Raw genomic sequence first — 27,653 nt, 5'->3', positions numbered from 1 at the left:
GAAACAATTCCAGTGAATAATGTCGCTAAAATAATCAAAATACCGACTATCGGGGGTACCGTTATATGGGGGCTATACGTGGACGTGGACCTGCACAGACAATTTTCTGTCGTAGACTGTAGCATCCGTTACGAACTTCAAATACCAAATTTAAAACAATTCCGGTGAATAGTGTCGCTAAAATCATTAAAATACCGAATATCGGGGGGTACCCTTATATGGGGGCTATATGTGGACGTGGACCTGCACAGACAATTTTCTGTCATAGGCTGTAACATCTGTTACGAACTTCAAATACCAAATTTGAAACAATTCCAGTGAATAATGTCGCTAAAATCATCAAAATACCGAAAAAGGGGGCTTTACCAAAACTTGGATGCTTTACCAAAACGTGAACCTACATCACCCATTTTCAATACCAAAAGTCCTACAGACATAATACACATTTGAGTAAAATTCTATCAACATATTTCAGTTCGTTTGGAAGATAGAGTGATTTCCACAGACGGATGGACATCGCTAAATCGATATAGAATTTTATGCTGAACAAGAATATATATATATATATACTTTATGGGGTCTAAAATGTATATTTCGAGGTGTTACAAACGGAATGACAAACTTAATATACCCTCCATACCATGTTGGAGGGTATAAAAATAACGAAGTTTAGTTTTAACTTCACAAGAGCTAGTAGTGTTTGGACCATTCGTTGAATTGAATATAGTTAATAATTGTTTAAAAATGCATGATGAGTTCCGAATTTTTTTGTTCATCACAGCCAACTAGGAGAATGCAGTCAACACTACTACCAAATTTCAAATATATGGATATTCAAATTGTACTCATTCTACAAACTATAGCTAGCCATTTTTTCCCACATCAAAACTATAAGTATTTGGACTTTCTACTCCATTTCTTTAACTTTAGAGAATGGTTCCTTGTGCCACATTGCGAATGATATCCCTTAATGGAATTAAAGAAGTTAAAAAGTATCAGTCGGTTTTGCCGACAGATCTACACCCTCAGACTATGTTCGATTATTTAAATATATTTTGACTTCTGTTATGATTATTCAAATTTTTGGTCCTCTAAGGAGTAGGTTCCAAAGGAATGGGCCAATATTGTCAATTTCGTAACGGGCCAAAATAGGTTTGGGCTACATTGGTTACTTCCTTCACTTTGTATGAGGTATGTGATAATTTTTAGAAAATGTCAAAATGTGCGTGAGGTACCAGACCGAAGTATTCCATTTTCATATTTCATCTTATACAGATAAAAATATTGGTATGGGCAAAATTACAAGAAAATCGAACATTTATATCCAATTTTATGCGAATTCATAAATCCCATATTCGTCTCAGACTTCTGTTGATTTCTGTTTGAAATACAGGGTGAGATAAGAAATTGCAACAAAGTCAAACGCCATAATTTTTGCATTTTTTTTTTTAAATTCTATTGAAAGAAAGCAAAAAATGTCGGAAATAGCATCAAATTTTAGTATAAGTTTAGATTTGTTCGAATTGGTTACCTTTGGCACGAATTATGGCTTTCTAACGGGCAAAGAAACCGTCATACTCTGCCCAAATGTTGCTCTGCGGTATTTTAGCCAATTCCTGACGAAGCACTTGCTTGAGGTGATCCATGAGAGTTCTTGAACAGCAATACAAAAAGAGACAAGTTACCATTAGACTGTCTTCCGGGTAGTTTGTCCCTCCGCATATGTGCATATCTTGAAAAACGAATATCTAATGATTTATTTGCAATTTTTGCCAGATTCGTAGGAGAAATGTTTATATATATATATATATATATATATAAATTTTTTTTTTTTTTTTTTTTTTTTTTTTTTTTTTTGAATGATGACTTTACTCCTTGCTCGATTATTATAAAATGCAATTGAAAACAATATTATTTACTAGAATTACAACAAAATGAAATCTATAATTAAGACCATATGTAATAAAAAAGAAATTAATATACATTTCCAGGAAATAATACTAAATAGAAATACTTTTTAAAATGATGATAATAAACTGCCTTAAGATTAACACCACAAAAAATCCCACACACAAAGATTCACCAAAATGCATGATGTACTTAAAATCCACATTGTTATAGGTAATAACAATAAACTATTTTATTCATCAATTACAAAAAAGGCTTATATTTTAGCGGATATATTTTTTCTCTGATTTTATGGTTTCCCAATTAGACAAAATGTATAGAAATATAGGGTCTGTTCTAGAACTGCAAGAATGTAGACAATTTTACCAGAATAACCGATTTTCCTTTCATGATATCGAAGAAAATTGCAAAAATAGTAGATACTTGCGGGTTCTGGAACAGAGCATTAATAAGTTTAATTTTAACTATAATTTTTGAATTTGGTTTGCTTCAAATAAATTTGATTTTAAAAATGCAAGCTTTTTTCAAAAAATTGAAATTTAATTAAAGAAGTCTTCATATTTTCAAATAAAACGAAAACATGAAAGCACTAATATTTTTCCAAACAAAGTATTGTTGTTAAAAATCTAAAAATTAAAATAAAACAATCTATTAAAATTAAGGAGACCCTATAAAAACTATAGGAAAATTAAACAAATGCACATTTTAGATGCACAGACCCCCCACATGCCACATTGTTCACTACGAGGGCTAACAAACAAAAATATTATACATATATACACAAGCTATAAGTAGTTTATAAGTATTCGTATTATTACAAATTAAAAAAAAAAAAAACAGAGCTACAATCGCAATTCATTAATTTTGTAGCATAGTGTAATAATCATAAATAAATCACAAATTTCGGTTTCTCGCAAATTTTTTCAGAATTTTTCTTTTGAAAACCAAAAAAATTGTCTGTTACAAATTAAATTGATTTTGTACATTTGTTATTATAGCCAATAAGCAAAAGACCTGAAAAAATGTTAATTATATATTTCCCAAAAAAATGCTTAGCAACAAATGTAAATGCCTATAAAATCAACACACACAGACACACCCATTCATTTGACAAATAAAATTGCATATATAAAAAAATGTTGCATTTTTGTTGTTATTTTCGAATATCTGGGGTAAGTAGAATATAAAATCGTAAGGCTTTCAAAATATGCAAACAAGAGAAGTAATCAGTTAAGAAACTATCAGAGCATGGCGCAACCAGAAAGCTTAAATTCCTTTAAAAAAAATTAAAAAAAAAACAAGTTAAATAGAATCAGTCGGTACTGCCGACAGATGTATATCATCGCCCATTGTTTGATTATTTAAAAATATGTTGACTTCTTTTACGATTATTCAAATTTTTGACCATCTATGAAATAGGTTCCGAAGGAATGGGCCAATATTCTCCATTTCGTATCGGACTTAAATATGTTATAAATATTCATACATGCCAGGTTCGGAATATATTGACTACAACCTTCACTTTATATGAGATATGTGATAATTGACAAAAACAAGTAATAAAGCTGTAAGTTAGGCCGGGCCGATATTTGAATATCATCCGCAATATGCAACAAATTTGACAATTTTCAAAAAAATATAATCAATTAAAAATTCTGTTAAAATGTTAAAAATATCGAAAGTAGACCTTATATTAGGGTCTATACGACGACGTCGACCTGCATAGACAACTTTTGTCATAATTACAATATTCAAATACGAAACTTGAAAAAAAAATCGGTGAATAATGAAGCTAAAATCATGAATATACCGATGACTGTCATAGGTTGTAGTATCCATTATGAACTTCGATCACCAAATTTGAAACAATTCCGGTGATTAATGTAGCTTAAATCATCAAAATACCGAATATCGCGGGGGTACCGCATTATGGGGGCTAAACGAAGTCATGGACCTGCACAAACAATTTTCTGTCATAGGCTGTAGTATCCATTACGAACTTCAAATACTCAATTTGAAACAATTCCGGTGAATAATGTCGCTAAAATCATAAAAATACCGAATATGGGGAGGTACAGTTATATGGGGGCTATGCGAAGACGTAATCCTGCACGGAAAATTTTCTGTCTTAGGATGTAGTATCCATTACGAACTTCGAACACTAAATTTAAAACAATTCCGTTGAATAATGTCGCTAAAATCAACAAAATACCGAATATCGCGGAGGTACTGTTATATGGGGGCTATGAAAAGACGTGGACCAGCAGAGACAATTTTCTGTCTTACGCTGTACTATCCATTACGAACTACAAATACCAAGTTTGAAACAATTCCGGTGAATAATGTCGCTTAAATTACCAAAATGCCGAAAAAAGTGAGGTATCATTATATGGGGGCTATACCAAAACGTGGACCTACATGACCCATTTTTAAAAACAAAAGTCCTGCAGACATAATACACATTGAGTAAATTTTATCAACTTACTTCATTTCGTTCGGAAGCTAGAGTGATTTCCACAGACGAACAAACGGACGAACATCGCTAAATCGACATAGAATTTTATGCTGATCAAGAATATATATACTTTCTGGGGTCTAAAATGTATATTTCGAGGTGTTACAGACGGAATGACAAACTTAATATACCCTCCATATTATGGTGAAGGGTATAATAATAAGCGCAATTGAGAACTATATGAAAAAATGCAGCCAACTTCAGACTGCTGTCATTTCTAAGCCACTCATCCGGCGGCTGTTAAAATTATTCCAGTGACAGCTCATTATATTATTTACAAGAGTACAAAAGCATTTTGGTGAGAATTTTCCAGAAAAAAAGTTATTCGTGATGGAGGAATTCAAGCGAGATAGTGTGATTTCTTCATATTTGGCTGGAAAGGCACAAGTGGCTATCGTTAGAGCACTCCAGCATTTAAATGTGAATAAATCTTTCGTGTCTCGTACCATCGCTCGTTACTGTGATACTGGTAGCGTAGCCCGACGCCAAGGAAGTGAGCGAAAGAAACCAGCAACATCAGCAGAAATGGTTCGAAAAGTAAATAAGCGACTTGTTCGAAATGTGCAAGAGGTACCAGAATTATGCCTGATTTGTTTCGCAAATTATGACAGATAAAATATAGAAATTTGTGAGCCTTTGTGGGCGAGGTACCAGAACGTGTTCGCAGATATATATCATCTTCACAACAGGTCTTGTGTTGGCAATAATGTTCTTGCGTGTGAAATCTGAAGAGAGTTGGATTCTTATTTCGTTAACTTTGAGCGTTTTGTTTTCAAAATCTTGAACCCTATGTGGGGGAGGTAGTTGAAGTAATGGCCCGATCTCTACCATCTTTATCATAGATCTTATGCTGATGAAAATATTGAGATGTACCAAGTCTGAATGTAACCGTATGTTAAATTAGCGTTTTATGAGCTTCATGGATATTCAAAATTTTTACCCTTTGTGGGGGAGGTATCAGAAGAAGTGGACCGATATATTCCATCTTCACAGCAGATCTTGTGTTAGTAGAAATAATGGAATGTGTGTAGTTTGAAGAGAATCGGATGCAAATTTCGGATATTATAATCGTTTTCGTTATTCAAAACGTTGACCCTTTGTGGGGGAGGTACCAGAAGAAATTGTTCGAACTCTACCATCTTTATAACAGATCAAGCGTTGATGGAAATATTAAGATATACTAAGTCTGAATGAAATTGGATGTTAATTTCGCATTTTATGAGCTTCGAGGATACTCAAAATTTTTACCCTTTGTGGAGGAGGTACTTGAAGGAGTGACCGATATATCCCATATTAACATCAGACGTTGGATTAATAAAAATGTTGTGATGTGTGTAATTTGAAGAGAATCGAATGCCAATTTCGGATTTAATAATCGTTTTGCTTATTCAAAACTTTGACCCTTTGTGGGGGAGGTGCCAGAAGGAATGGTCCAATCTCTACCATCTTTACTGAATGGAGTCGGATGTTGATTTCGCGTTTTATGAGCTTCTGGGATATTTAACTTTTTGACAGTTTGTGGGTGAGGTACCAGAAGCCTTAGACAGATAAATCCCATCTTCACACCAACTACTTGGATTTGCTAAGTTGGAGAAAAATCGGATTATCGTTTCTCTCTCTGTGCAAAAAATATTTTTTTTTAAAATTTCGACTTTTTGTGGGAAAGTACCGGAAGGAGTGGACCGATATTGCCCATCTCCAAACTCGATGGAAGTTTGACAAAAATATTACGATGCACCAAGTTTAGACCAAATCGGATACTCCCTTTGAGACCTAGGGTCTAAAACCGTTATTTCGACAAGGCAGGATTTGACCGTATCAAATGATATATATACCCTCTGTAGCCATATGGCTGAGGGTATAAAAATCGGTCGATCTTTGTTGGGGAGGTATGATATGAAGTTGACCAATATATTCCATATATGACGGAGTCTAACATTAACAGAGACATTGCGATTTGGGATATGTGTGAACGAAATAGGTGAATTATTTCCAGCTCAAATGTTTACCCTTTTAGGGTCCCACCGTTGATCTTGTCGATTTTCCCATCTGTCCCATGTCTGTTAAAAGTATTATTAACTAAGTACTTCAGCCAAATCATGTGCTTCTTATTTGAAAATGTTGGCTGTTTGTGTGGACAAAAGTTCTTGTATTATTTTTTGGATCGGAAAATTCGAGTTATATAATTTTATTTCTAAAGACTTACCCGGGTATAGGAGTGCATGATTCCCACAGCTGACGTAATTCCCGTGTAAATGCTGCATACAATTGAGCAAAACCACTTTTACCACCAAAATGAGCATGAACTGTGGCCAAAAGGCAGCTTAAACGATATACCAAGGAGTCGGATTCGGCCGATTTGATGCGATGTGGATCAATCTAGAAATGAAAATAGTTACCAGAATTAAATAAAAATATGATAAATTATAAAGAAAGACCGCCTCTTACCTTATCCTTGCTCAACATTTCATAGAGAAACAAAGCCAGATCCGGCTTTATATTGGGCAACAGATAGTACAGCATGGGATTCAATTCATACTCTTTCATGGGGCCGGGCAATTTACTTTGACCACCAGAAGATGTTGCTTGCTGAGTATTGTCAGCATATTGTTTTGTCTGTGGACGATGTGAACCAATTTTGCCACCCAATTGATCCAGAGGATTACCCTCCTCGGCCATAGTTGTGGCCCCGGAAAAATTACGACCCACATATGATTCCAGAGTATTTTTGGCAGTTATCAAATTGTAATAATCCTTTAGACAGGCAGTTAAATATGAATTGGCATGTACGGTTTGATAGAGTTTACCACACGGGGCCTTTGAGGGTATGAACTGTGTTTGCAGCGGCGAATCAATAAACATATTATCCATCAATTCCGGCCATGTAAATGTGGCAAACATTGTGGTGTTCGAACCGGGAAAATAACCATGTGGCAATGCTGTGAATTGGGACACCTCTATGACGGAACGTTCCTCATCCACCACGGGTGTCATGCCAAAGGGAACATACATGGGAACGCGTAGCTTAACGGTATCCATGGCATATGTGATGCGCACGGAAACCACAGCGGGTTTATCATGATTTCTGGGCAGTTTCTCTTTGAACATTTTCACCAAACCCGATAAATACAGGTACTCGGCTGGTGCCTGTTCCAATGCCACCGAATGGAAATTTGTGCGCATATACGAAGACATTCCAATGCCCAAGAAGAAATTCCATTTCGGATCATGTATATGTAGAAAGATGGGAACTGCAGAACACACCTCGGCTGCCACCACCGATATGGAACTCAGGAAGAAACTGAACTTGGAAGTGTTGGTTAGATAATGATTCTGCAGTTGCGATGGATGCATGACAACAAAGCGCCTCAAACCATACATGCGAGCCAAATAATGGACATCGTTTGCCTTCTCATCGAGGAATGTAGGCTGATCCAATGTGCTCTTCACGCACATCAAATCCTGATGGAATTGTGGTGTAACATTTGCACTTTTGGAACATGTACCCGGTTCCAGCAATGCCTTGTAGTATTTCACAGTCATGGGTTTGCCCAAGACTTCCAATTGTTCCTCATCAATCTGCCATTTGGTGTTGTTAACATTGAAAGATGCGTCGCCCCAATCGTTCTCATTAGATAGTTCCCATCGTTGAAATAAATCGCCCAATTGGGCATTAAATACTTCCCAATCAGATTCTGCACTGAAATCTTCGCGATAAAATCCGTTATCGTCGATTTCTTCAGCCATTTGAAAAAGACTTTGTCTCTGGCGTCTGGGAACTGGACAATGAAAATACTTTGTAACACACGCACGGAGATAGTTGTGAATGAAGGAAGAGACAACACGCCGAAAGTTTAGAAAGTGGAAAAGGCAACAGGCCGAAAAATATTGAAACAGATGATTTGTAGATGAAATCATAAACAAAGAAAAGGGTTCTAAAAGTCGAAAGAAAAACAGCAGTGAGTAGGGTTATGAAAATCGGAAATAGGAATTAAATTGAATAGGGTTGTCGAGTCAGGAAATAATTTTATCATAAAAACCCGGACCACTAAGTCCAATTATCTACGACTTTGGTATCCACGAAGCCAACTGGATTAGTGTGACCTAAATAGTGTTTTTTTTTTCTTTAATGTTATGAACATATATTAATGTAAAATGGCAAAAAGAGGACCAACATGAAAAAATCAATATAAATTCCTTTGTTCCTTGTCATAAAGCTGGCGTCTTATGCCATATAAAATCCTCGTATTTTTTATGCTTTAGCCAAATACTCAGCAATTTAATTCTAATCCAGTAGGTTAACCCCTTTATATGTAAAACTGTAAGAATTTTTTTCAAAAAACTTAAAATAAGTTCTTTTATAAAATATATTCATGTGAGAAAAACTCGCATATTAGAAATATCAATTTTTAAAGTGTTTCCTATAGGCGTAGTTTACTGTACTATGATAACCTTTAATAAAAAACTAAGTCAGGTGATGGGATCGGATGGGTCATATTACAAGTCAATAAAAAAAACGAAAAACTCTAACACCTAATGCCATGTTTACGTTAGAACTTTTTGTAGGGTTAACCTACTTTGAGAGGATTTATTTGAAGTAAAAGTAATGGAAATGACAATTTAAATCCAAATTCAGTGGGTTAACGTTCATATATATAAACGTACTGTAATATATTGCTCTGTTCCAATATCTATAAGAATTTACTAGTTGGGCAATTTTCTTCGATATTATAAAGGGAATCAATCGGATATCATAGTAAAAACTTTTACATTCTTGCAATTCTGAAACAGATCATATAATCATTGGAAGTGACAATCTAAATGGAGCTTCTTACCTTATGGTAGTGGTAAAATGATCGAAAAACCCACTGAGTATTGACCAAGTCGGAAATCTAGTCCTTTATTGACGTATTCGGAATGAAATTGACATTTGAAATCTGCTGGAAATAGCTTAAAATTATGCTATACAAAAATGAAAGTGTAAACAAACCTTTAACGGCCGTTGATAACAATAAAAATCGATTATACAATTTTCCACCATCGCAAAAAGCAACTTCCATCGATTAGTCGAATGTCGACCTACGCATCCCTAACTAGAATTATTTTATTTTTTAAGAGAAGAAAAAGAAAAGTGGACGAAACGAAACCCAATAAGAATTTTATTGAAATTCCAAGTGTTGTTGGTATTTCGGTCATATAAATAGCGCCAAAGAACGACATGAAGTAGTGAAATAGTAACAAATTAAATGTAAATAAGCTCAAATTTTATTTTGGTAAGTTAAGGCAAACGACGAAAATATGAAAAGAATCGAAAAAAGCAAACAAAATTGACAAGAATCAATGCGAGGAGAACAAGAAAAAAATGTTGGAACCCAGTTTTTTTTCGGTTAAAAGTTTTGAAGCTGCAAAAAGAATAAAAAAATAAAATCATATTTTTTCTTTGACATGGTGGGAGCTGAAAATAAAAAGTGAAAATTTCGGAAATTGGTCGAAAAAAAATATAAAAAAAGAAGAGCAACAAAACACACATACCCATATAGAATGAAACGAAAAGAACACATACGCACACACACATACACTAAAGGAGAAGCAAAGGAATTGAAGATAAGCAGTGAAAGGAAAAAAATAAATGAAAACCGTCGTCGTCGCTGCCGTCGTGAATGTTTTAATAATTTCATGAGTGAGTGTGTGTGTTGTGAGGCCGAAAATGTTTATGCCCGTGTTTTTATGAGTGTGAGTGCGCGCGCGATTCTTTTTGAAGAGTGTCGCCCGTTCATCGTTAACAATGTTGTCAATTAAAAAATTTATACGTGGATATATTTCGGTGCTTTTTTTTTAGTTGCTTTGAATGAAGTGTTTTACAGATGGTGCGATCCTTTCATACCTTTGCCCTGTATAAATTACTTTTGGTGCCAAAAATTCGTGAAAGTAAAGGTTACAAAAATGTGATTTTGTCCCAGTTGAGTTTATACCAAAAACAATAGGTCAATATTTTGGAATGGATTTATATGTATTATTGTAAGATCAATGTGTGTTAAACATTTCAGAAAGATCTATAATCCAGCTAATCTCTTATTTTTTAAGGAAGTATCGAGCGATAATTATACTAGTTTTATAAACCCTACAAGTTTTAGTAAAAACTCTTCCATTTTTTACCCTGATTCGGGGAAACTTTTTTTTCTTGGGGGACGAGCCCGGGACCCTAGATTTTTGACCCGAAAATCCGAGTTCAAGACCCGACCAGGACCCGGATCCAATTACCCGCTATAGACAATATAGGTATCGTTGGAATAAGTGGTCACGGTTCGGAAGTGGAAAAAGTAAGAGTGTCGGCTATTATTTAGTATAATTTTTGTTGACCCCCATAATGGGCTCTTTTTCACTTTTTGGGGGTTTTATAAAAAATCGGGGTCCATAAAAATCGATAATTTGACTATAACTTCTGAACCGCTTATAAATAACCCGAAAAGCTTTCAAACGACACCTATATTGCCTATATCTTGGGTCCCGGGTCCGTCCCCAAAGAAAAAAATAGTTTTCCGAAATCAAGGTAAAAATACTTACCTCTGGTAAAATATTCGAAAAAAATCGAAGCAATCCCACGGCAGCGGGTTCTACGATACCGGATTGACCCGAAACAACAAGTTTCCTGTTTCGGCCAGCGGCTGCCAACCCAGTATGTACATGTTTGTGTTTGTTTATTTTTCTGCATTGGGAGCAGCATATCCCGGAATGCTTGCTCCGGATTTTATTGGTCCGTGCCGGGATTGAGGAAAACCCCGGACCTTGGTTCTGCTCGGTTTGTCAGAACGTCATCCACCACAGATCTGTCTCGGTGCGATGTAATGGATGCAGAGAGTGGGTGCACTTCAAGAACTGTTCCGGATTAAGGCGTTTGCGAGACTACAGCGAAAGGGATTATGTTGCGACTTGCTGCAGTAACGTAGTCCCCAGCGAGTCCTCTTCTTCGTCGTCCTCGTCAGAGACGTCGTCGGAGTATGGCACTCCACCGCAGTCTCCAGAACAGCAACCAACACCGCAGCACCTAACGCCACATGTTGCTGTTCCAACTCCGGATTGTGCATCATTCTTGCAATTCAATTGCAACGGACTTCGAGGCAAAATAGATGAGATAGTGGAATTTATGAGTCGGAGGAATATTAAGATCGCAGCGGTGCAGGAAACCAAGCTGAATGAAAATTGCAGCCTACAACGTTGTTATGGTTACAACGTACTAAGGAAGGATCGCACCAGAAGTGGAGGTGGGGGATTAGCGTTCCTGTTACACCATTCTGTTCAGTACAGACCTATCTCGCTTGAGCTAGTCTCTAGTGACCCATACATGGAATGTATGGGGGTAGCAGTCAAGTGTGGAACTGCCGAGGTAGAGGTGCTTAATGTGTATATCCCGCCGATTAATAGCTGTGAACCACGTTATTTGCCTGATATTAGCCCATTATTGGTAGGCAATAACCGCCTGGTACTAGGGGATTTTAATGCCCACCATGAGTTGTGGCATTCCGTCCTAGGTAATGACCAGAGGGGATCAGCGCTGGCAGAGCAGATTGACTGCTCCACATTCTGCACGGTTAACGAGGATGCCCCCACCCGAATAAGAGGAGAGTGTCACAGTTCGCCAGATTTAACCATAGTGTCACCCGGTCTGATAAATGACGTGACTTGGCAACCCGTCATTTCTCTTGGCTCAGACCATCTCCCGATAATCGTCTCCATAAGCAGGTCGCCCGATTTCATAACCTCTGAACGCCGCACTTTCCTTAACCATGGGAAAGCTCACTGGCCAGAGTTCAGAGAATTCACCAACCGCCGCTTCAGAGAACTGCCCAACCCTTCTGATGTTCGGGTAGCAGAAAGGATTTTCCGAAACATCATCAGAGCTGCAGCCGCTCGCTATATACCTGCTGGTCGAATACCCGAGATAAGACCAAACTTCCCAGCAGAGGCAGCGGGATTAGCAAACGAGCGTGATGATCTCCGTCGTACCAACCCTACTGATCCTAGAATCAGTGATTTGACAGTGGAAGTCAACCGGTTGGTGCAGGAGCATAAGAGGAAAAAGTGGCTAGACCATCTGAAGTGCTGCAACATTGGAACCGATATGAGTAAGCTGTGGGTAACGGTTAAGTCGCTCTCGAACCCTGGAAAAAAGGATGATAGGACCTCAGTCACTTTTAACGACGTAACGGTGACTGATCCGAAGAGGTGCGCGGAATATTTTAACCGACAATTTGTCGAGCACCCCGAGAGTGATAGGGCGAAGCGAAGAGTACTACGTCGTATCAGATCTCTTCCCGCCGAGGAGGAACCACCACAGTTTACGATGGGTGATGTTGCAAATGTCATCCGTAACGCTAAGTCATCCAAAGCGTTGGGCCCGGACGGAATCTCAATGGTAATGTTGAAGCAGCTGGATACGCCGGGAGTCGAGTACTTAACAAAAGTTCTCAATTTGTCGCTAGCCACCTACATAGTGCCCGAAACCTGGAAAATGGGCCGGGTGGTCCCGCTACTGAAGCCAGGCAAGGATGCCAGTAAAGGCGAATCGTACAGGCCGATTTCGCTTTTGTCGCCAGTAGCAAAGACTCTTGAGGCTTTACTCCTCCCCAGCATTAGAGGAAGCTATGCAGTTGCCAACCACCAGCATGGATTCCGTCCACAACATAGTACCACAACAGCATTACACGCCATTTCCACACATATTAGTAGAGGACTAAACCAGAACAGGCCGTGTGACAGAACAGTGTTGGTAGCCCTTGACCTATCAAAGGCATTTGATACGGTCAATCATGCCACACTGTTTGAGGACGTACAGAGAACTACCCTCCGGCCAAGTTTGAAACGTTGGATAATCAACTATATGTGTGGACGCCAGTCGTACGTGGAATTCCGGAACAAGAAGTCCAAAGCCCGTAGAGTGAAACAGGGAGTTCCCCAAGGTGGGGTGATATCTCCGGAACTGTTTAACCTCTACCTTTCCGGAATTCCTCGCCCTCCAGACGGCATTGAGATCGTAACGTATGCGGATGATTGTACGATCATGGCGTCGGGTCCAGTGGTCGATGACATATGCGAAAGGTTGAACCCCTATCTCGCGGAGCTTGCCGCATACTTCCACGCGAGGAATATGAAAATATCCGCCACGAAATCAACGGCCACACTCTTTACCACATGGTCTGCGGAGATGAGAACACAGCTGAATGTTCAGGTCGAGGGGAATTTAATACCGACCACGAACTACCCCAAGATTCTTGGGGTAACGTTCGACAGCATGTTCAAGTCGTCCGCGCAAGCCACAGCTATCTGCGACAAGATGAAAAGTAGGAACAAGGTCCTCAAGGCGCTAGCCGGCAGCTCTTGGGGTGCGGACAAAGAAACCTTGTTGACCTCTTATAACGCGATAGGTCGGTCTGTGGTCAACTATGCGGCTCCAGTGTGGTCTGCGAATACTAGTGCTACGCAGTGGAAGAATATCCAGACCTGCCAGAACGCTGCCCTGAGAACTGCGACAGGGTGCCTCCTCATGACACCAGTGGACCATCTACATGAGGAGGCGAAAGTCCTTCCCTTACGTCAGCATAATCATATGCTTTCGTTGCAGTACCTGCTTGGGTGTTACCGTGAGAGCCATCCCAACCATCACATGGTGGATAACTCTCCCCCACCCAGGCGTGTCAGGAAGGACATACATGATCTAGAGAGGGAGGTCCAGCGCTACAAGAGAGAGCCTCTAGATCAAGAAGCCTATCAGGCAGGTCTGAGTGGCATTCACACCGATGCAGTCGCGGATGCTATTAGCAGTTACAAAGTGAATGCCGTCCTCGGAGTCCACCCCCCATCCATTGCAGCCGAAGAACGTCAGCTGCCTAGACAAACCAGGGTAGTTTTGGCGCAATTACGTTCAGGATGGTGTAGTCGCCTCAATTCGTATTGGGCACGAATTGATGAAGATGTGCGTGACGCCTGCCCGGCGTGTGATACAGGCCCGCACAATACGCTACACCTTTTTAATTGCTCAGCCAAACCTACCCAACTCACTCCAGAGGATCTCTGGCTACAGCCCGTTAAAGTAGCCGAATTTCTAAACCTGGAGCTGGAACCAGATTAGCAGAACACAAACACACACATGTACTACTGCTACAACAACAACAAAAAAATCGAAGAGTTTTTACGAAACTAGAGTTAAGCCAAAAATGAAAATTAAATGTTTTGCTGACCCATGATAGGATTTATAGACCTTCGCTCATGAGTAGACCCAAGGTTTTTGCAACACATCTGAATGTGTTTAAAGAAATGTGGATCTTAAAGTTTAACTTGGTGTTTAAATATTATTTCTTTTTTTAGATTTTTCAATTTTGTCCTTAAAAATACATGCAAATGCAATTTAATTTAAGTCCTACAATATAGTTCAGATCTTAAGCTTTAATTTGATGCATAATAAGTACATATTTACAATATTATAAGTAATTTGTATTTACTTTTTGTGGATTAAATTTGTGGATAAGTTTGATCATCTCATTCATTTTTTAGGCGATTTTTCCTTTCATGTGTTGACCACACTTGCCGAGCTTGTTGTTTTCTTTCGTTTGATAGTCCATCTTCGTTGTCGTAGAATCGTCCGTCGTTGTAGTGTGTAGTGGTAGGCAGTCGCTGTCAGATTTTTGGTTGTTTTTGTTAATATGCGATGATGATAGGATGGATGTGAATGGATGGTTGATAATTGGCAGAGGAGGCAGGAGGAGAAAGTAGCATCGCCACCATCTCTCGCCCCTTTTCAAAATTCTTTTTATTTTTTTAGATTTTTTAATATTTGTATTTTTCTTGGCGTATAGTTAGATTGGCTGGGAGCGTGTATCTCTGTTGTTGTTATTATTGTTTTAAAAGGTGATGGCGGTGGGGGTGTGGAGTGCGGGGGCCCACTTTGTAGGGGGTGGTGGTGATGGTGGTCAGCGTTGTGCATGTTTGGTTTGCTGTTGCTGCCACCGTTGTTGTTGAGGGAAAGAATATTTATTGTTGTTGTGTTGTTTTTTTTTTTCTTATTTGCTTTAACTTGAAGACCGACCGTGGATCCAAGTCAATTGCATTTTTTTGTGTAGTGTGGTTGGTTGAATGGATGGATGGGGAAAAAGGATGCTGCTTTGAGATATCCGCGTTCTTAGTTGTTGCTGTATTGCCATAGATGGATATTTTTTCTTCTTGTGTTACCCTGCCCACCCCACCCACTCTTTGACCCCTGTTCAAATGGATGCTGTGACGTTGTTATTTTTATTTTGACGAATGACACTGGCCATATTGAGAAACAAAATGAGAAAAAAATGTGTAGAGCGTGGGAGTGCAATTAGAGAAACAAAAACAAACAAAAGTAAGCCTAGTGCATGCTCTTTATTTGGTCGTTATTTTATTTATTTTTTGTTTTACTAAAGGAAGGGTTAAATATTTTAGAAAAACAAATGAATTGTGAAATTCATTTGATATTTGTTGTTGGTGTTTGAACGCCTCTTTAGAAACTGGACAAATCCTGCAGGTGTTTGTTCTGCCAACTAAATGCCAGTTTTGTCATCTTGATAGATGAAATGTAAATTACAGTAGTGTTGACAAATTCAAAGCATATGTTTAGGCGCAAATTGGTAAATTTAAAAACGCTGTATTTAAGCTAGTCATTTTTAGAAAAACGGATTCATAGAGTTACAATTAATACAAAAGACTTTCAGAACTTTAAACGTAGAGAATTATAGTTTATTATTAATTATAGGTGTGTTTTGTCTCCAAAAATTTTGGTAGGTATTGCAGAAAAATTAATTTTTGCAGCCCTTTTTCTGGACTTTTGGAATTAAAAGGCGATTTTTATACCCTCCACCATAGTATGGAGGGTATAATAAGTTTGTTAATCCGTTTGTAACACCTCCAATATATACATTTTAGACCCCACAATATATATATATATTCTTGATCAGCATAAAATTCTGTGTCGATTTAGCTATGTCCTTCCGTCTGTGGAAATCACTCTAGCTTCCGAACGAAATGAAGTAAGTTGATAAAAATTTACTCAAATGTGTATTATGTCCGCAGGACTTTTGGTATTGAAAATGGACCATGTAGGTCCACGTCTTTGTATAGCCCCCATATAATGGCACCCCCGATATTCGGTATTTTGATGGTTTTAGCGACATTATTTACCGAAATTGTTTCAAATTTCGTATTTGAAGTTCGTAATGGATACTATAGCCTATGACAGAAAATTGTATAGCCCCCATATAACGGTACCCCCGATATTCGGTATTTTGAGGATTTTAGCGACATTATTTGCCGGAATTGTTTAAAATTTGGTATTTGAAGTTCGTAATGGATACTACAGCCTATGGCAGAAAATGACCCAAGTAGGTCCTGGTCTTCGTATAGCCTCCCTACATTAGTACCTCCCGATATTGGGTATTTTGATGATATTAGAGACATTATTTACCGGAATTGTTTCAAATTTCGTATTTGAAGTTCGAAATGACAGAAAATTGTCTGTAAAGTCCCCATTTTTATACCCTCAGCCATATGGCTACAGAGGGTATATATCATTTGATACGGTCAAAACGTGCCTAGTCGAAATAACGGTTTTAGACCCTAGGTCTCTTTGGACCAAATCCGTTTCAGGACATTTGGAGTCGATCTATCTATGTCCGTCCGTCCGTCCGTCTGTCTGTCTGTCTGGCTGGCTGGTGCGCACGATAACTCTCGAAGGGAGTATCCGATTTGGTCCAAACTTTGTACATCGTAATATTATTGTCAAACTTAGATCGAGTTCGGAGATAGGCAATATCGGTCCACTCCTTCTGGTACCTCCCCCACAAAAGGTCGAAATTTTCAAAAAATATATTTTCTGCACAGAAAGAGAAATGATGATCCGATTTTGCTCCAACTTTGCGAATCCTAATATTTTTGTCAGTGCTAGGTCAAGTGCGAAAATGGACAATATTGGTCCACTCCATCAAGTACCTCCCCCACAAAAGTTCGAAATTTGCAAAAAATATATTTTCTGCACAGAAAGAAAAAGGATGATCCGATTTTGCTCGAACTTTGCGAATCCTAATATTTGCGTAAGTGCTAGGTCAGGTGCGAAAATGGACTATATCGGTCCACTCCATCAAGTACCTCCACCACAAAGGGTCAAAATTTTGAATAATTATAACTCTTATAAAATGTGATGTAAGGAACTAAACGTGTTAAAATTTCACACATCCCAATCTATAAACCTAAGATCTGGTGTTAACATTGACTATATCGGTTCACTCCTTCTGGTACCTCCCCCACAAAATGTCGAGCCCATGTGGCTCATAAAACGCCAAATTAACATCCGATTCCATTTAGACTTGGCACATCTGAATATTTCTATCAACACAAGATCTGTTATAAAGATGGTATAGATCGAACCATTTCTTCTGGTACCTCCCCCATACATAGGGTTCAAGATTTTGAAAAAAAAAAAACGCTCAAATAAATAAGCAACTCTCTGCAAATTTCAAACATACAAACATTTTTGCTAACACAAGATTTGTATATATCTTCGAACCCCTTCTGGCACCTCACCCACATAGTGTCACAATTTTCAATAATTTTATCTGTCATAACTTTCGAAACAATTCAGCAATTCTTTACTAATTGCTATGCCCAAATATTTCTCTCAATAAGAAGTCTGATATGAATATGAAATTTATCGGAATTTATGATTTCGCATAAAATACGAAATGGACAATATTGACCCATTCCTTCGGAACCTGTTGCATAGAGGGTCAAACGTTTGAATAATCGTAATACTAACCAAAATATATTTAAATAATCTAAGGCAGGCTGAGGGTATATATCTGTCGGCAATACCGACCGATACTTTTTAACTTGTTTTTTTTGATTTTAACGACATTATTTACCGAAATTATTTCAAATTTGGTCTTTGAAGTTCGTAATGGATACTACAGCCAATGTCAAAAAATTGTTTGTGCCGGTCTACATTTTATAACCCCTATAATCGGTATTTTGATGAATTTAGCTACATTATAAACAGAATTTTTGTCAAGTTTCACATTTGAATATTGTAATAGCTTATGACAATAGTTGCCTAAGCAGGTCCACGTCGTCGTATAGATTGCATTTTTATGGATTTATTTATTTTTTTAAATTTCCAATTTTTTCCAAATTCAAAGTTCGGACGAACTTACAGTTTTTTACTTGTTCTCTGATAATTTTTGGGTGCCTCCCAAGGCATCGAATATCAAACTTTCCCGGAATTAAAGTCGGTCTCTGTAAACAACATGTCCTTCTTCCTTTAGAAAAGCTCGATCCTTCGAAATACCCTTTTAAAATATATTTTATTTGATACGTTATAGGTATTTGAACAAGACATTAAACTGTTTGCTAAACTTGAAATATAACCACCAAAGAAACACCAATGGATTCCAACATTTAAACTTAAATAATAACCATAAAAAAAAAACACCAATGGGTTCCAACATTTAATTCTTGAAAATTTGCTTTTTCCAATCTACCGCCTATTACTACTGATGCAAAACATTTCAATGCCATACGTTATCTTCTTTACTTTTTCTTTTGCATGTACTTTCTTCTTGCCTTATAACCAATTTTTCTATTATTACATGCCAAAATAAAAAAGGGTAATTCAGGCCCATATAATTACTAACGCCGCCCCCACTAACAACTGCGTTCCCTGTACGCTGTCGCTTTTGTTCCAACAGCTCCGCTGCTAAAAACAAGAAAACAAAACATTTCTTTGAAATCATTCAAAAACGTCATGTTAAAATCTCCTTCCAATGCCCAGGAAATACGTTTACCGCGCCCTGAGCAACACAACAGCAGAGCTCAGTCGCCCGCCACCATGGACGCTCTGAAGACATCATTTCTGCCCAATTTGAGCATGGATCCCGCCCTTGTATCGAACACACATTTCTGCCCCATGTGTGGTCAACAGTTCGAAAATCCACAACAGACCACGGAACACATGCACCTGTGTCACGGCGGCCTCAGTGTGGTGGCTGGCGTGGGTGGTGGCAGTATATTGTTGGCGCCTCATCATGTCAGCATGGCGGATTCAATGAAAATCGATTATCCCTGTCATAGTTGCGATGAAAAATTTGGCACAGAGCAGGATTTGGACGATCATCATCGGCTGGTGCATCAGGCTCCGGCATTTCTGGCCCGTTGTCCGGCATGTAGTTTTTATGGTATATCACCGGCCGCCTTGCAGGGAGCCAACGAGTACAAGTGTATTCATTGTGGTTCCGTGTGTACAGCTTCCGCCCTAGCAGCTAGTCAACCGGGCTATGGACCCCAAACGCCGGAACATATGCCAACAATGGCGCCGCATGACATGAACTTATCCAATCATGAGCTATTTCAGCGCCAGTATCAGGAGCAGGTTTCCATATTGCAACAACATCAAGAGCAACAGGAACAACAACATTTGCAACAGCAACAGGAAGAATTAGAGCAGCAGCAACAACATCAAGAACAGCAACAGCAGCAGCAGCAACTACATCAAGAGCAACAGCAACAACAACAACACCATCAATCCCACCACCATCACCAGCCGGATGATAGCCCACATGAAAGCGTCCAATTAAAAGTGCCACCGCTAACAGTTAAACTGAATAAAGGCTTAAATGGTACTGCAACTGTGATTCACCCGCATGTGATAATCAAAGAGGAACCACTCAACGGTGATGGCATGGAGGGTTCGCCGACATCGGTGCCCGTCTATACCATCCAACAAAATCCCGGTGCTGCCACAAGTGTTGTGGTCAGTTCATCGCACGATCACTCAGCCGTCCTTAGCAATCAAGCAAGCGCCCTAACGACAACCGTAATAGTGGGTGGTGTGCCCAAGGTGCGCCACAAGTGTCCCGACTGTCCGAAAACCTTTAAAACCCCTGGTACATTGGCCATGCACCGCAAGGTGCATACTGGAGAAGCAGAGTAATGTTGAATATTTTCTATTTGTTATTTAATTTTTAAAATTATTTTATTTATTTAAATGATCTACTTTATCTCAGGTGTTTCAGCATTTTGTTGCGTAAAGGAGGAACGTGGGTTTGCCTTGCATTCTCATTTTAAGTGTTCTCATGAAATTTCGTCTCTTGCATTAAATTTATGATGATGTTGGATCTCTTTTTATACTCTACACCACATAGTGGTAAGGGCATGTCAGGCCGTCTATGGATTTCGCAATAATTATCCGAAATGAAGTTCGCAATAATTATCCGATTGAGATGAAATTTTCCAAACAATATTAGATTGGCCCAAGGACGAACCCTACTGAAATTGGAGATAATCGGATCAGTTTTAGATATAGCTCTCATATATATTTTCAAGCGATTTCGGGTTAATTGTGCACCAAATGGCCAATATTTGTCCAAATGACCTGAATTTTGGTATATCCGACCTAATTCAGTCTTGAAGCAAGTACATCAAATGTGGTGAAAATCGGTTCAGATATAGCTATAGCTCATATATATAGGTTTCATTCGATTTGGGGTTTTAAGTCCCTCACATTCGTAATATGCATTCGACAACAATGATATTTGGTAGCAGATACCAGACACAGCCCAGAAATACCTCTGCCAAATTTTATTAAGATCGGTTCAGATTTGGATATATCACCCATATATATTTTCAACCGATTTTGGGGTTTTTTGTTCACCAAATGGCCAATATCAGTCCAAATGACCTGAATTTTGGTATATCCGACGGAATTCAGTCTTGAAGCAAGTACATCAAATGTGGTGGAAATCGGTTCAGATATAGCTATAGCTCCCATATATATGTTTTATCCGATTTGGGGTTTTAAGTCCCTCACATTCGTAATATACATTCGACCACAATGATATTTGGTACCAGATATCTTATAGAGCTGGGAAATACCTTTGCCAAATTTTATCAAGATCCGCTCAGGTTTGGATATAGCTCCCATATATATCTTCAACCGGTTTCGGAATAATTATACACCAAACGGCCAATATGAGTCCAAATGACCTGAATTTTGTTATATCCGACCGAATTCAGTCTAGAAGCAAGTACATCAAATGTGGTGAAAATCGGTTCAGATATAGCTATAGCTCCCATATATATGTTTCATCCGATTTGGAGTTTTAAGTCCCTCACATTTGTAATATGCATTCGACAACAATGATATTTGGTTCCAGATATTTAATACAGCCCAGAAATACCTCTGCCAAATTTTATCAAGATCGGTTCAGATTTGGATATAGCTCTTATATATATTTTAAACCGATTTCTGGTTATTTGTGCACCAAATGGCCAACATCAGTCCAAATGACCTGAATTTTTGTATATCTGACCGAATTCAGTCTAGAAGTAAGTACGTACAATTTGGTGAAAATCGGTTCAGATGTAGCTCCCATATATATGTTTCATCCGATTTGGGGTTTTAAGTACCTCACATTCGAAATATGCATTCGACAACAATGGTATTTGGTACCAAATATCTTAATGATCTTCGGCTAAGATTTGTATATAGCTTCCATATATATATCCTTAAGCCGATTTCAGGCTTATTGTGCAAGTAATGGCTAATATCAGCCCAAATGGAGTGAATTCCGCGACGTACGTTTCCATTTTGTGGAACTCGGATCCGAAATATATTTTTGTAATATAATCCTTCTCGAAATGATATCATGTCCTCAAATTAAGTGAAAATTGTTCCAGAATTGGATATGCCTCGCATTTGAAACCAAATTGTAACTGCTCTAAAGCCAAATGCTGATGGGTGGTATGATCTACTTCAAATAAATTATTTTGTTACGGGAACTCTACTAAATATGCATTGTGGTGTAGGGTATCATATAGTCGGCCCTGCTCGCCTTTTGACTTTTCCTTAATGGTCTTTCATTTAGCTTCCTTGGTCTTGACGCTCTCGGAGCCAGTTGGAGTACTGCGATGGCGTCTTTTCACTGGTATGTGGACTCTTGAGTTTCATTTGACAGCCCTCTTAAAGCTTGATGGCATCTGATTTACTTCCTTTAAAAGTTTACCCCATTTTTGGAAGGTCGGCTCTACCATCCTTTACTTTCGTAGTCAACAAATATTGTAGATTTTGCGAAACAAATGCTGAAACACATATTAATTTTTGAAAATATTCTCTTATGTAGTTCTTATATAAATTTTTAATAATATTTGATCTCTATTTTAATCCCCATCATCGACAAAAAATTAAAACTATAGCCTCACACCGAAAGAACGCCCCTACACATGCTCATACTGTGGCAAATCATTTACACAATCGAACACATTAAAGCAGCATACGCGCATACACACAGGTGAGAAACCCTTTAGATGTGGCTATTGTGGCAGGGCGTTCACAGTCAAGGACTACTTGAACAAACATTTAACAACTCACACGGGTGAGAGAATATAATTTTTTCAAATGAAAACTCAGATATATCCTTCAGTCAGTCAATCAATCAATCTCAGTCTCAATCTCAGTATCAGCCTCAGTCAATCAACCAAATCTCAGTTTCTCAAAACAAAAACAAAAAATCAGCTTTCTTTTTTGTAATCCAAAAAACAAACGAAATTTCAAACAATTATATTTAATGCAATTTTGATATGAAATTTTTATGCACCAATTTGGTTTTAATTTTTGCAACAGCAACAACAAAAATTTGTTCACAGTCATACAGTCAGTTGTCCAATACTAAAAAATGCATTTTCAATTAATTTTGTTTAACGATTTTCTTAAATTTCCAAAAACTACTTCAGAGCATTTTATTGTGTGACCTACTAGCCTCTCATATATTAACATTCAATATCCATTGAAAGAAAACAATTTTTCCCATTCAAATCTTCTTGTGACTCAAAACGCATTTGCAAACCATTTCTTCTCATTGTTTTTGTTTGTCGTATTACTTACCAACATTTAATTCACCCTTCATACTTTTTTTCAAAATATTATTCGTTATCACATCTGTCTCTGTTTGCTGCGCGCATCAATGCAAGAATTCGTTCCATCATGCAAATGTTTTTTTTTTTTTGTTTCCATTTCCATTTTTGCGCCATTGGAAATCAATTGTGTTGTTTTGTTTCGTCCAAGAATCGAATAAAAATCACCAAATATTTGAGTTTCATTTTAAATTCATGCACGTTATGCATTTAAGTATTCTTATTGAAAAAAAAAAACTTTATCCATGAAAAAAGTGTTTTGAAGTGATTTTTATATTAGCAAATTCGAATTTCGTTTGCCAATTTTATGTTTTTCAAAAAGTCCAAAAACCGAAACGTACGAAAATCAAATCAATCAAACAAATTAAGACAAGAATATTTATTTGCAATAAAAAAAAAACAAACGTCTTACCATTTTTTCACCTCCACAACCACCACATCAAGTCTAATTTTAATTTATCAAAAAAACCAAAACTCATTCATTCAATAATTAACAGACAGAAAAGGTTAAATAAAACAAAGGCATTGTTTTAAGTCCAAATAATTACAGTATCAAATTTTTTATTGGTATAGGTTTAATAATTTTATAATATTATATTTTAAAAGTACTATTTTCAATTGTTGAATTTACAGCTTCATTAACATTTAGTATTGAACAGACCATAGTTCTCAGCTCGAGTTCAAGTGTTTTTTATACCCTCTACCATAGTATGGATGGTATATTAAGTTTATCATTCCGTTTGTAACACCTCGAAATACACATTTTAGACCCCACAAAGTATATATATTCTTGATCAGCATAAAATTCTATGTCGGTTTAGCAATGTCCGTCCGTCTATACGTCTGTCCGTCTGTGGAAATCACTCTAGCTTCCGAACGAATTGAAGTAGAGTGATAAAAAAATACTCAAATGTATGTTATGTCTGCAGGACTTTTGGGTCATGTAGGTTCACGTTTTCGTATAGCCCCCATATAACAGTACCTGCCGATATGCGGTATTTTGATGATTTTAGCGGCATTATTTACAGGAATTGTTTCAAACTTGGTATTTGAAGTTCGTAAAGGATACTACAGCCTATGACAGAAAATGACCCATGTAGGTCCACGTCTTCGTATAGCCCTCATATAACGGTACCTCCCGATATTCGGTATTTTAACGATTTTATGGACCTATTTTCACCAGAATTGTTTCAAATTTGGTATTTGAAGTTCGTAATGGATACTACAGCCGATGACAAAAAATTTTCTGTGCAGGTCCACCTCTTCGTAAAGCCCCCATATAACGGTACATCCCGATATTCGGTACTTTGATGATTTTAGCGACGTTATTTACCGGAATTGTCTAAAATTTGGTATTTAAAGTTCGTAATGGATACTACAGCCTAAGACAGAAGATTGTCTGTGCAGGTCGACGTTTTATATCCCCCATGGTACCTCCCGATATTCGGTATTTTGATGATTTTAGCTACATTATTCAACATTTTTTTTTCAAGTTTCGCATTTGAATATTGTAATAGCTTATGACAAAAGTTGTCTATGCAGGTCCACGTCGTTGTATAGACCCTAATATACGGCCACATTCGGTATTTTTAAGATTTTAACAGAATTTTTAATGGATTTTATTTTTTTTTTGAATATTGCCAAATTTATAGCTTTTTGACTTGTTTTTTTTATCAAACTTGATGATGATCGGATCTACGTTTCAAAAGAATATTAGAGTTCCTATCTCCCACCTGTCCTTTGTTAGATAATATGGGACATCTGTATAGAAGAAGTTCGATCTAGTCTACTAGGAACACTGTTATCCTATGTTACGATATCTGAAACTGCAGTGGCCAGTCAGAATTTCTGCCGCGACTCTTAGATCAGACCAATAAGTGATAGAAGTTAGTTTTTTCTTCATCGAGATACCGATCAGACGATCTTAGATACTCTACAATCGTTCTCTAAGTTATAGCTTCTTTGATGAGAATTTGTTTGAAGCAATCGAATAGAAACCTCCCAGAGCTATTTCATCTGCCACCCCATTACCTGCCATGATATGTAACATCATGGATCTATGCCCAATATTTCGAGGTGGTCCAAACCTTTTTGTCCAATCAAGCTTATAATACCCCCAACGCATAATGTTCCTGAGTATAAAAATTAAAATATAAACTATTGGTCTGTTCCAGAACTGCAAGAATGTAAAAGTTTTTACTATAATAACCGATTTTCTCTTTATGATATCGAAGAAAATTGCAAAATTGGTAGATTCTTACAGGTGCTGTAGCAGACCATATAAAATTTAAAAAAATAAAAAAATTTAAAAATATATATATGAATTTATTTATTTAATCATATCTTTTATAAAGAGTGATATATCAAATTGGATTCAAAAAATTTTAAAATCAAATCCAAACTTAACTCAAAACAGTGCCTTGTCTATTTAACCTTTTTGTGACAATATTTTTCAAAACAATAATTGCTTGACAGTTTCTTCTCCCCTTCAAGAAACTGTTAACAATATTGTTTAACTAGAGAAAAACAATATTTATTTACTTTTTTTCTGTCTTCTTGTTCTTCCTTCATATTCCAGGCGAGAAACCTTTTCAGTGCACCTATTGCGAAAAGTCGTTTAGTGTCAAAGACTATCTAACCAAACATATACGCACACACACTGGTGAAAAACCGTACACATGCCCGTATTGTGAGAAACGATTTACGCAGCGCAGTGCCCTAACGGTGCATACGACCAAGCTACATCCACTCTACGAAAGGCCCAATGGTGTTGGGAGTGGGGGTATTGGTGGTGGTGGCGGTGTCGAGCGTAGAGGAGCAGCTGGAGGTGGTGGTGTAGGTAATAGCGATATGGGCAGTAATAGTGCTGGTGGTGGCATTGGAACATCTGTTGGTAACCTTGTTGCTGGAGGTGGTGGTGGTGGCGGCGCTGGTATTGTAACATCTGCTGGTGGCGGCGATAGCAGCAGTTGTGGTGGTGATGCTGAAGCTGATGACGGCACCAATGATGGCCACATTTTAATTAATAGGAATCCCATACGCCAAGTTTTATGAGTACCAACAATAGCCCTACAACGCTCAACAGTTGTAGTGGACAGTGAAACACAAACTACTCCAACCACTGAGTAATTTGGCAGACAAATTGTTACAATTTAACGTCCACATGACCACTTCATTGCCCCCCCGCCCGGTTTTGTGTTACTTCTCTTAAAAACAAAAAAAAAAAAAACAAATATGGGAATTGTGTAATATTTCTTTACGAAAGAATGATAGAAAAGATAAAAAATAAAAAGAAACGAGAATAGTTTTATAATAATTATTATTTTTTAAAGAAATAAAATCGCTTATATTTTTTTTTTGTTATAGTCAAAGTTTAAAAAACAAAATAAGACACCCTTTGTTAACTACTATTATTATTATTAATGATAATACAAAAACAAAAAACAATACAACAACAGCAACAATCATAATAAGGAGTTCTCTTCAATATTTTTTCTCACGAAGTTTGGAACTCTGTAAAAAAATGTTTTATTAGACTTCACTCGTATGTAATAAGCGTAATGATAAATGAAAACGAAAAACAAATTACAAAAAAAGAAATTTTTATCTTCTTGATGATCTATAGCTTAAAACAAAAACAATCTAAAAATAATTAAAAAAAAGAAAAATTCAAAAAAAAAATATTTATTTTTCATTATAGATTTTGTTTTGAAATTTATTTTTATATATAAAATATTGTTAAAAATGTAAATGCTGTTATCATTGTATCAATTTTTATTATTTTTTGTTGTTCTTTGATATTGTTTTCGATGACGATTTTTTTATTTTTTTAATTGTTTACTCGATTTTTTAAGACATACTCTATATATATTTTTGTTCTCTTTTTTAAAAAATTAAATTAAATTATTATTATTTTGTTTTAAAATAATTATTAAAATTAAATTTATAGAAAAAAACTGAAACTGAAACAAATTAAAAAGAATTATTGAAATTTAATTTCAATGTTGCGGATGATGATCATCTTTTTTTTTTTGTAGTCATAAAACTTGGTTTAGTATTTTAGTCGTCTTCTTTTTTTTCAATTATTTGTTTTTTTATTTCTCAAGCAAAAAAGTGATGATGTTTTTTCTTATTTTATTAAAAGTAGACAATGAAATGTCTCAACATGAGCAGGATCTCGGTTGGTTTTTACAACAATTTTATATATATGTTTTAAAATTTTTTTATTATTATTATAATTAAAACTATAGCTTTATAT

General features: G+C 37.0%; 2 protein-coding genes across 5 annotated transcripts in view; one reads left to right on the top strand and one right to left on the bottom strand.

Moving 5' to 3' along the window:
• Window positions 1-8,325, bottom strand: part of LOC101893694 (rab3 GTPase-activating protein catalytic subunit) — an 80,872-nt gene extending 72,547 nt beyond the window's left edge. Inside the window, exons 1-2 of the mRNA XM_059123969.1 lie at window positions 6,872-8,325; window positions 6,630-6,802 (exon numbers count right to left, since the gene is read on the bottom strand). Of these exons, the coding sequence (XP_058979952.1) occupies window positions 6,630-6,802; window positions 6,872-8,170 (1,472 nt within the window). The 5' untranslated portion in view covers window positions 8,171-8,325. The remainder of the gene's footprint in view (window positions 1-6,629; window positions 6,803-6,871) is intronic.
• A 1,190-nt stretch (window positions 8,326-9,515) lies between these two features.
• On the top strand, window positions 9,516-26,687 carry LOC101896055 (chorion transcription factor Cf2). 4 transcript variants are annotated; one of them, XM_005179699.4, is made up of 4 exons: window positions 9,516-9,696; window positions 19,260-20,413; window positions 22,679-22,857; window positions 25,974-26,687. In XM_005179699.4, the coding sequence occupies exons 2-4, from the start codon at window positions 19,317-19,319 to the stop codon at window positions 26,447-26,449; spliced, it is 1,752 nt and encodes a 583-aa protein (XP_005179756.1). In that variant the 5' UTR covers window positions 9,516-9,696; window positions 19,260-19,316; the 3' UTR covers window positions 26,450-26,687. The 4 variants fall into 4 exon arrangements, with proteins under 4 accessions (XP_005179756.1, XP_005179758.1, XP_005179755.1 ...); XM_005179701.4 differs by having other exon boundaries at window positions 19,095-20,413; window positions 22,679-22,773; XM_005179698.4 differs by having other exon boundaries at window positions 19,095-20,413.
• Window positions 26,688-27,653: the final 966 nt, after the last annotated feature.

The sequence above is a fragment of the Musca domestica genome, unplaced genomic scaffold, assembly GCF_030504385.1.
Source record: "Musca domestica strain aabys unplaced genomic scaffold, Musca_domestica.polishedcontigs.V.1.1 26, whole genome shotgun sequence".
In the NCBI taxonomy this organism is placed as follows: domain Eukaryota; kingdom Metazoa; phylum Arthropoda; class Insecta; order Diptera; family Muscidae; genus Musca; species Musca domestica.
The sequence above is the reverse complement of the archived record's forward strand: the minus strand, read 5'-3'. Positions and strand labels throughout refer to the sequence as shown.

Coding starts and splice junctions, on each gene's coding strand:
- LOC101896055 (XM_005179698.4), top strand. CDS start 19,233: ATGTTAAAATCTCCTTCCAATGCCCAGGAAATACGTTTACCGCGCCCT. Junction 20,414..22,678: donor GTGCATACTGGAGAAGCAGA/GTAATGTTGAAT, acceptor TTAAAACTATAG/CCTCACACCGAAAGAACGCC. Junction 22,858..25,973: donor ACATTTAACAACTCACACGG/GTGAGAGAATAT, acceptor TTCATATTCCAG/GCGAGAAACCTTTTCAGTGC.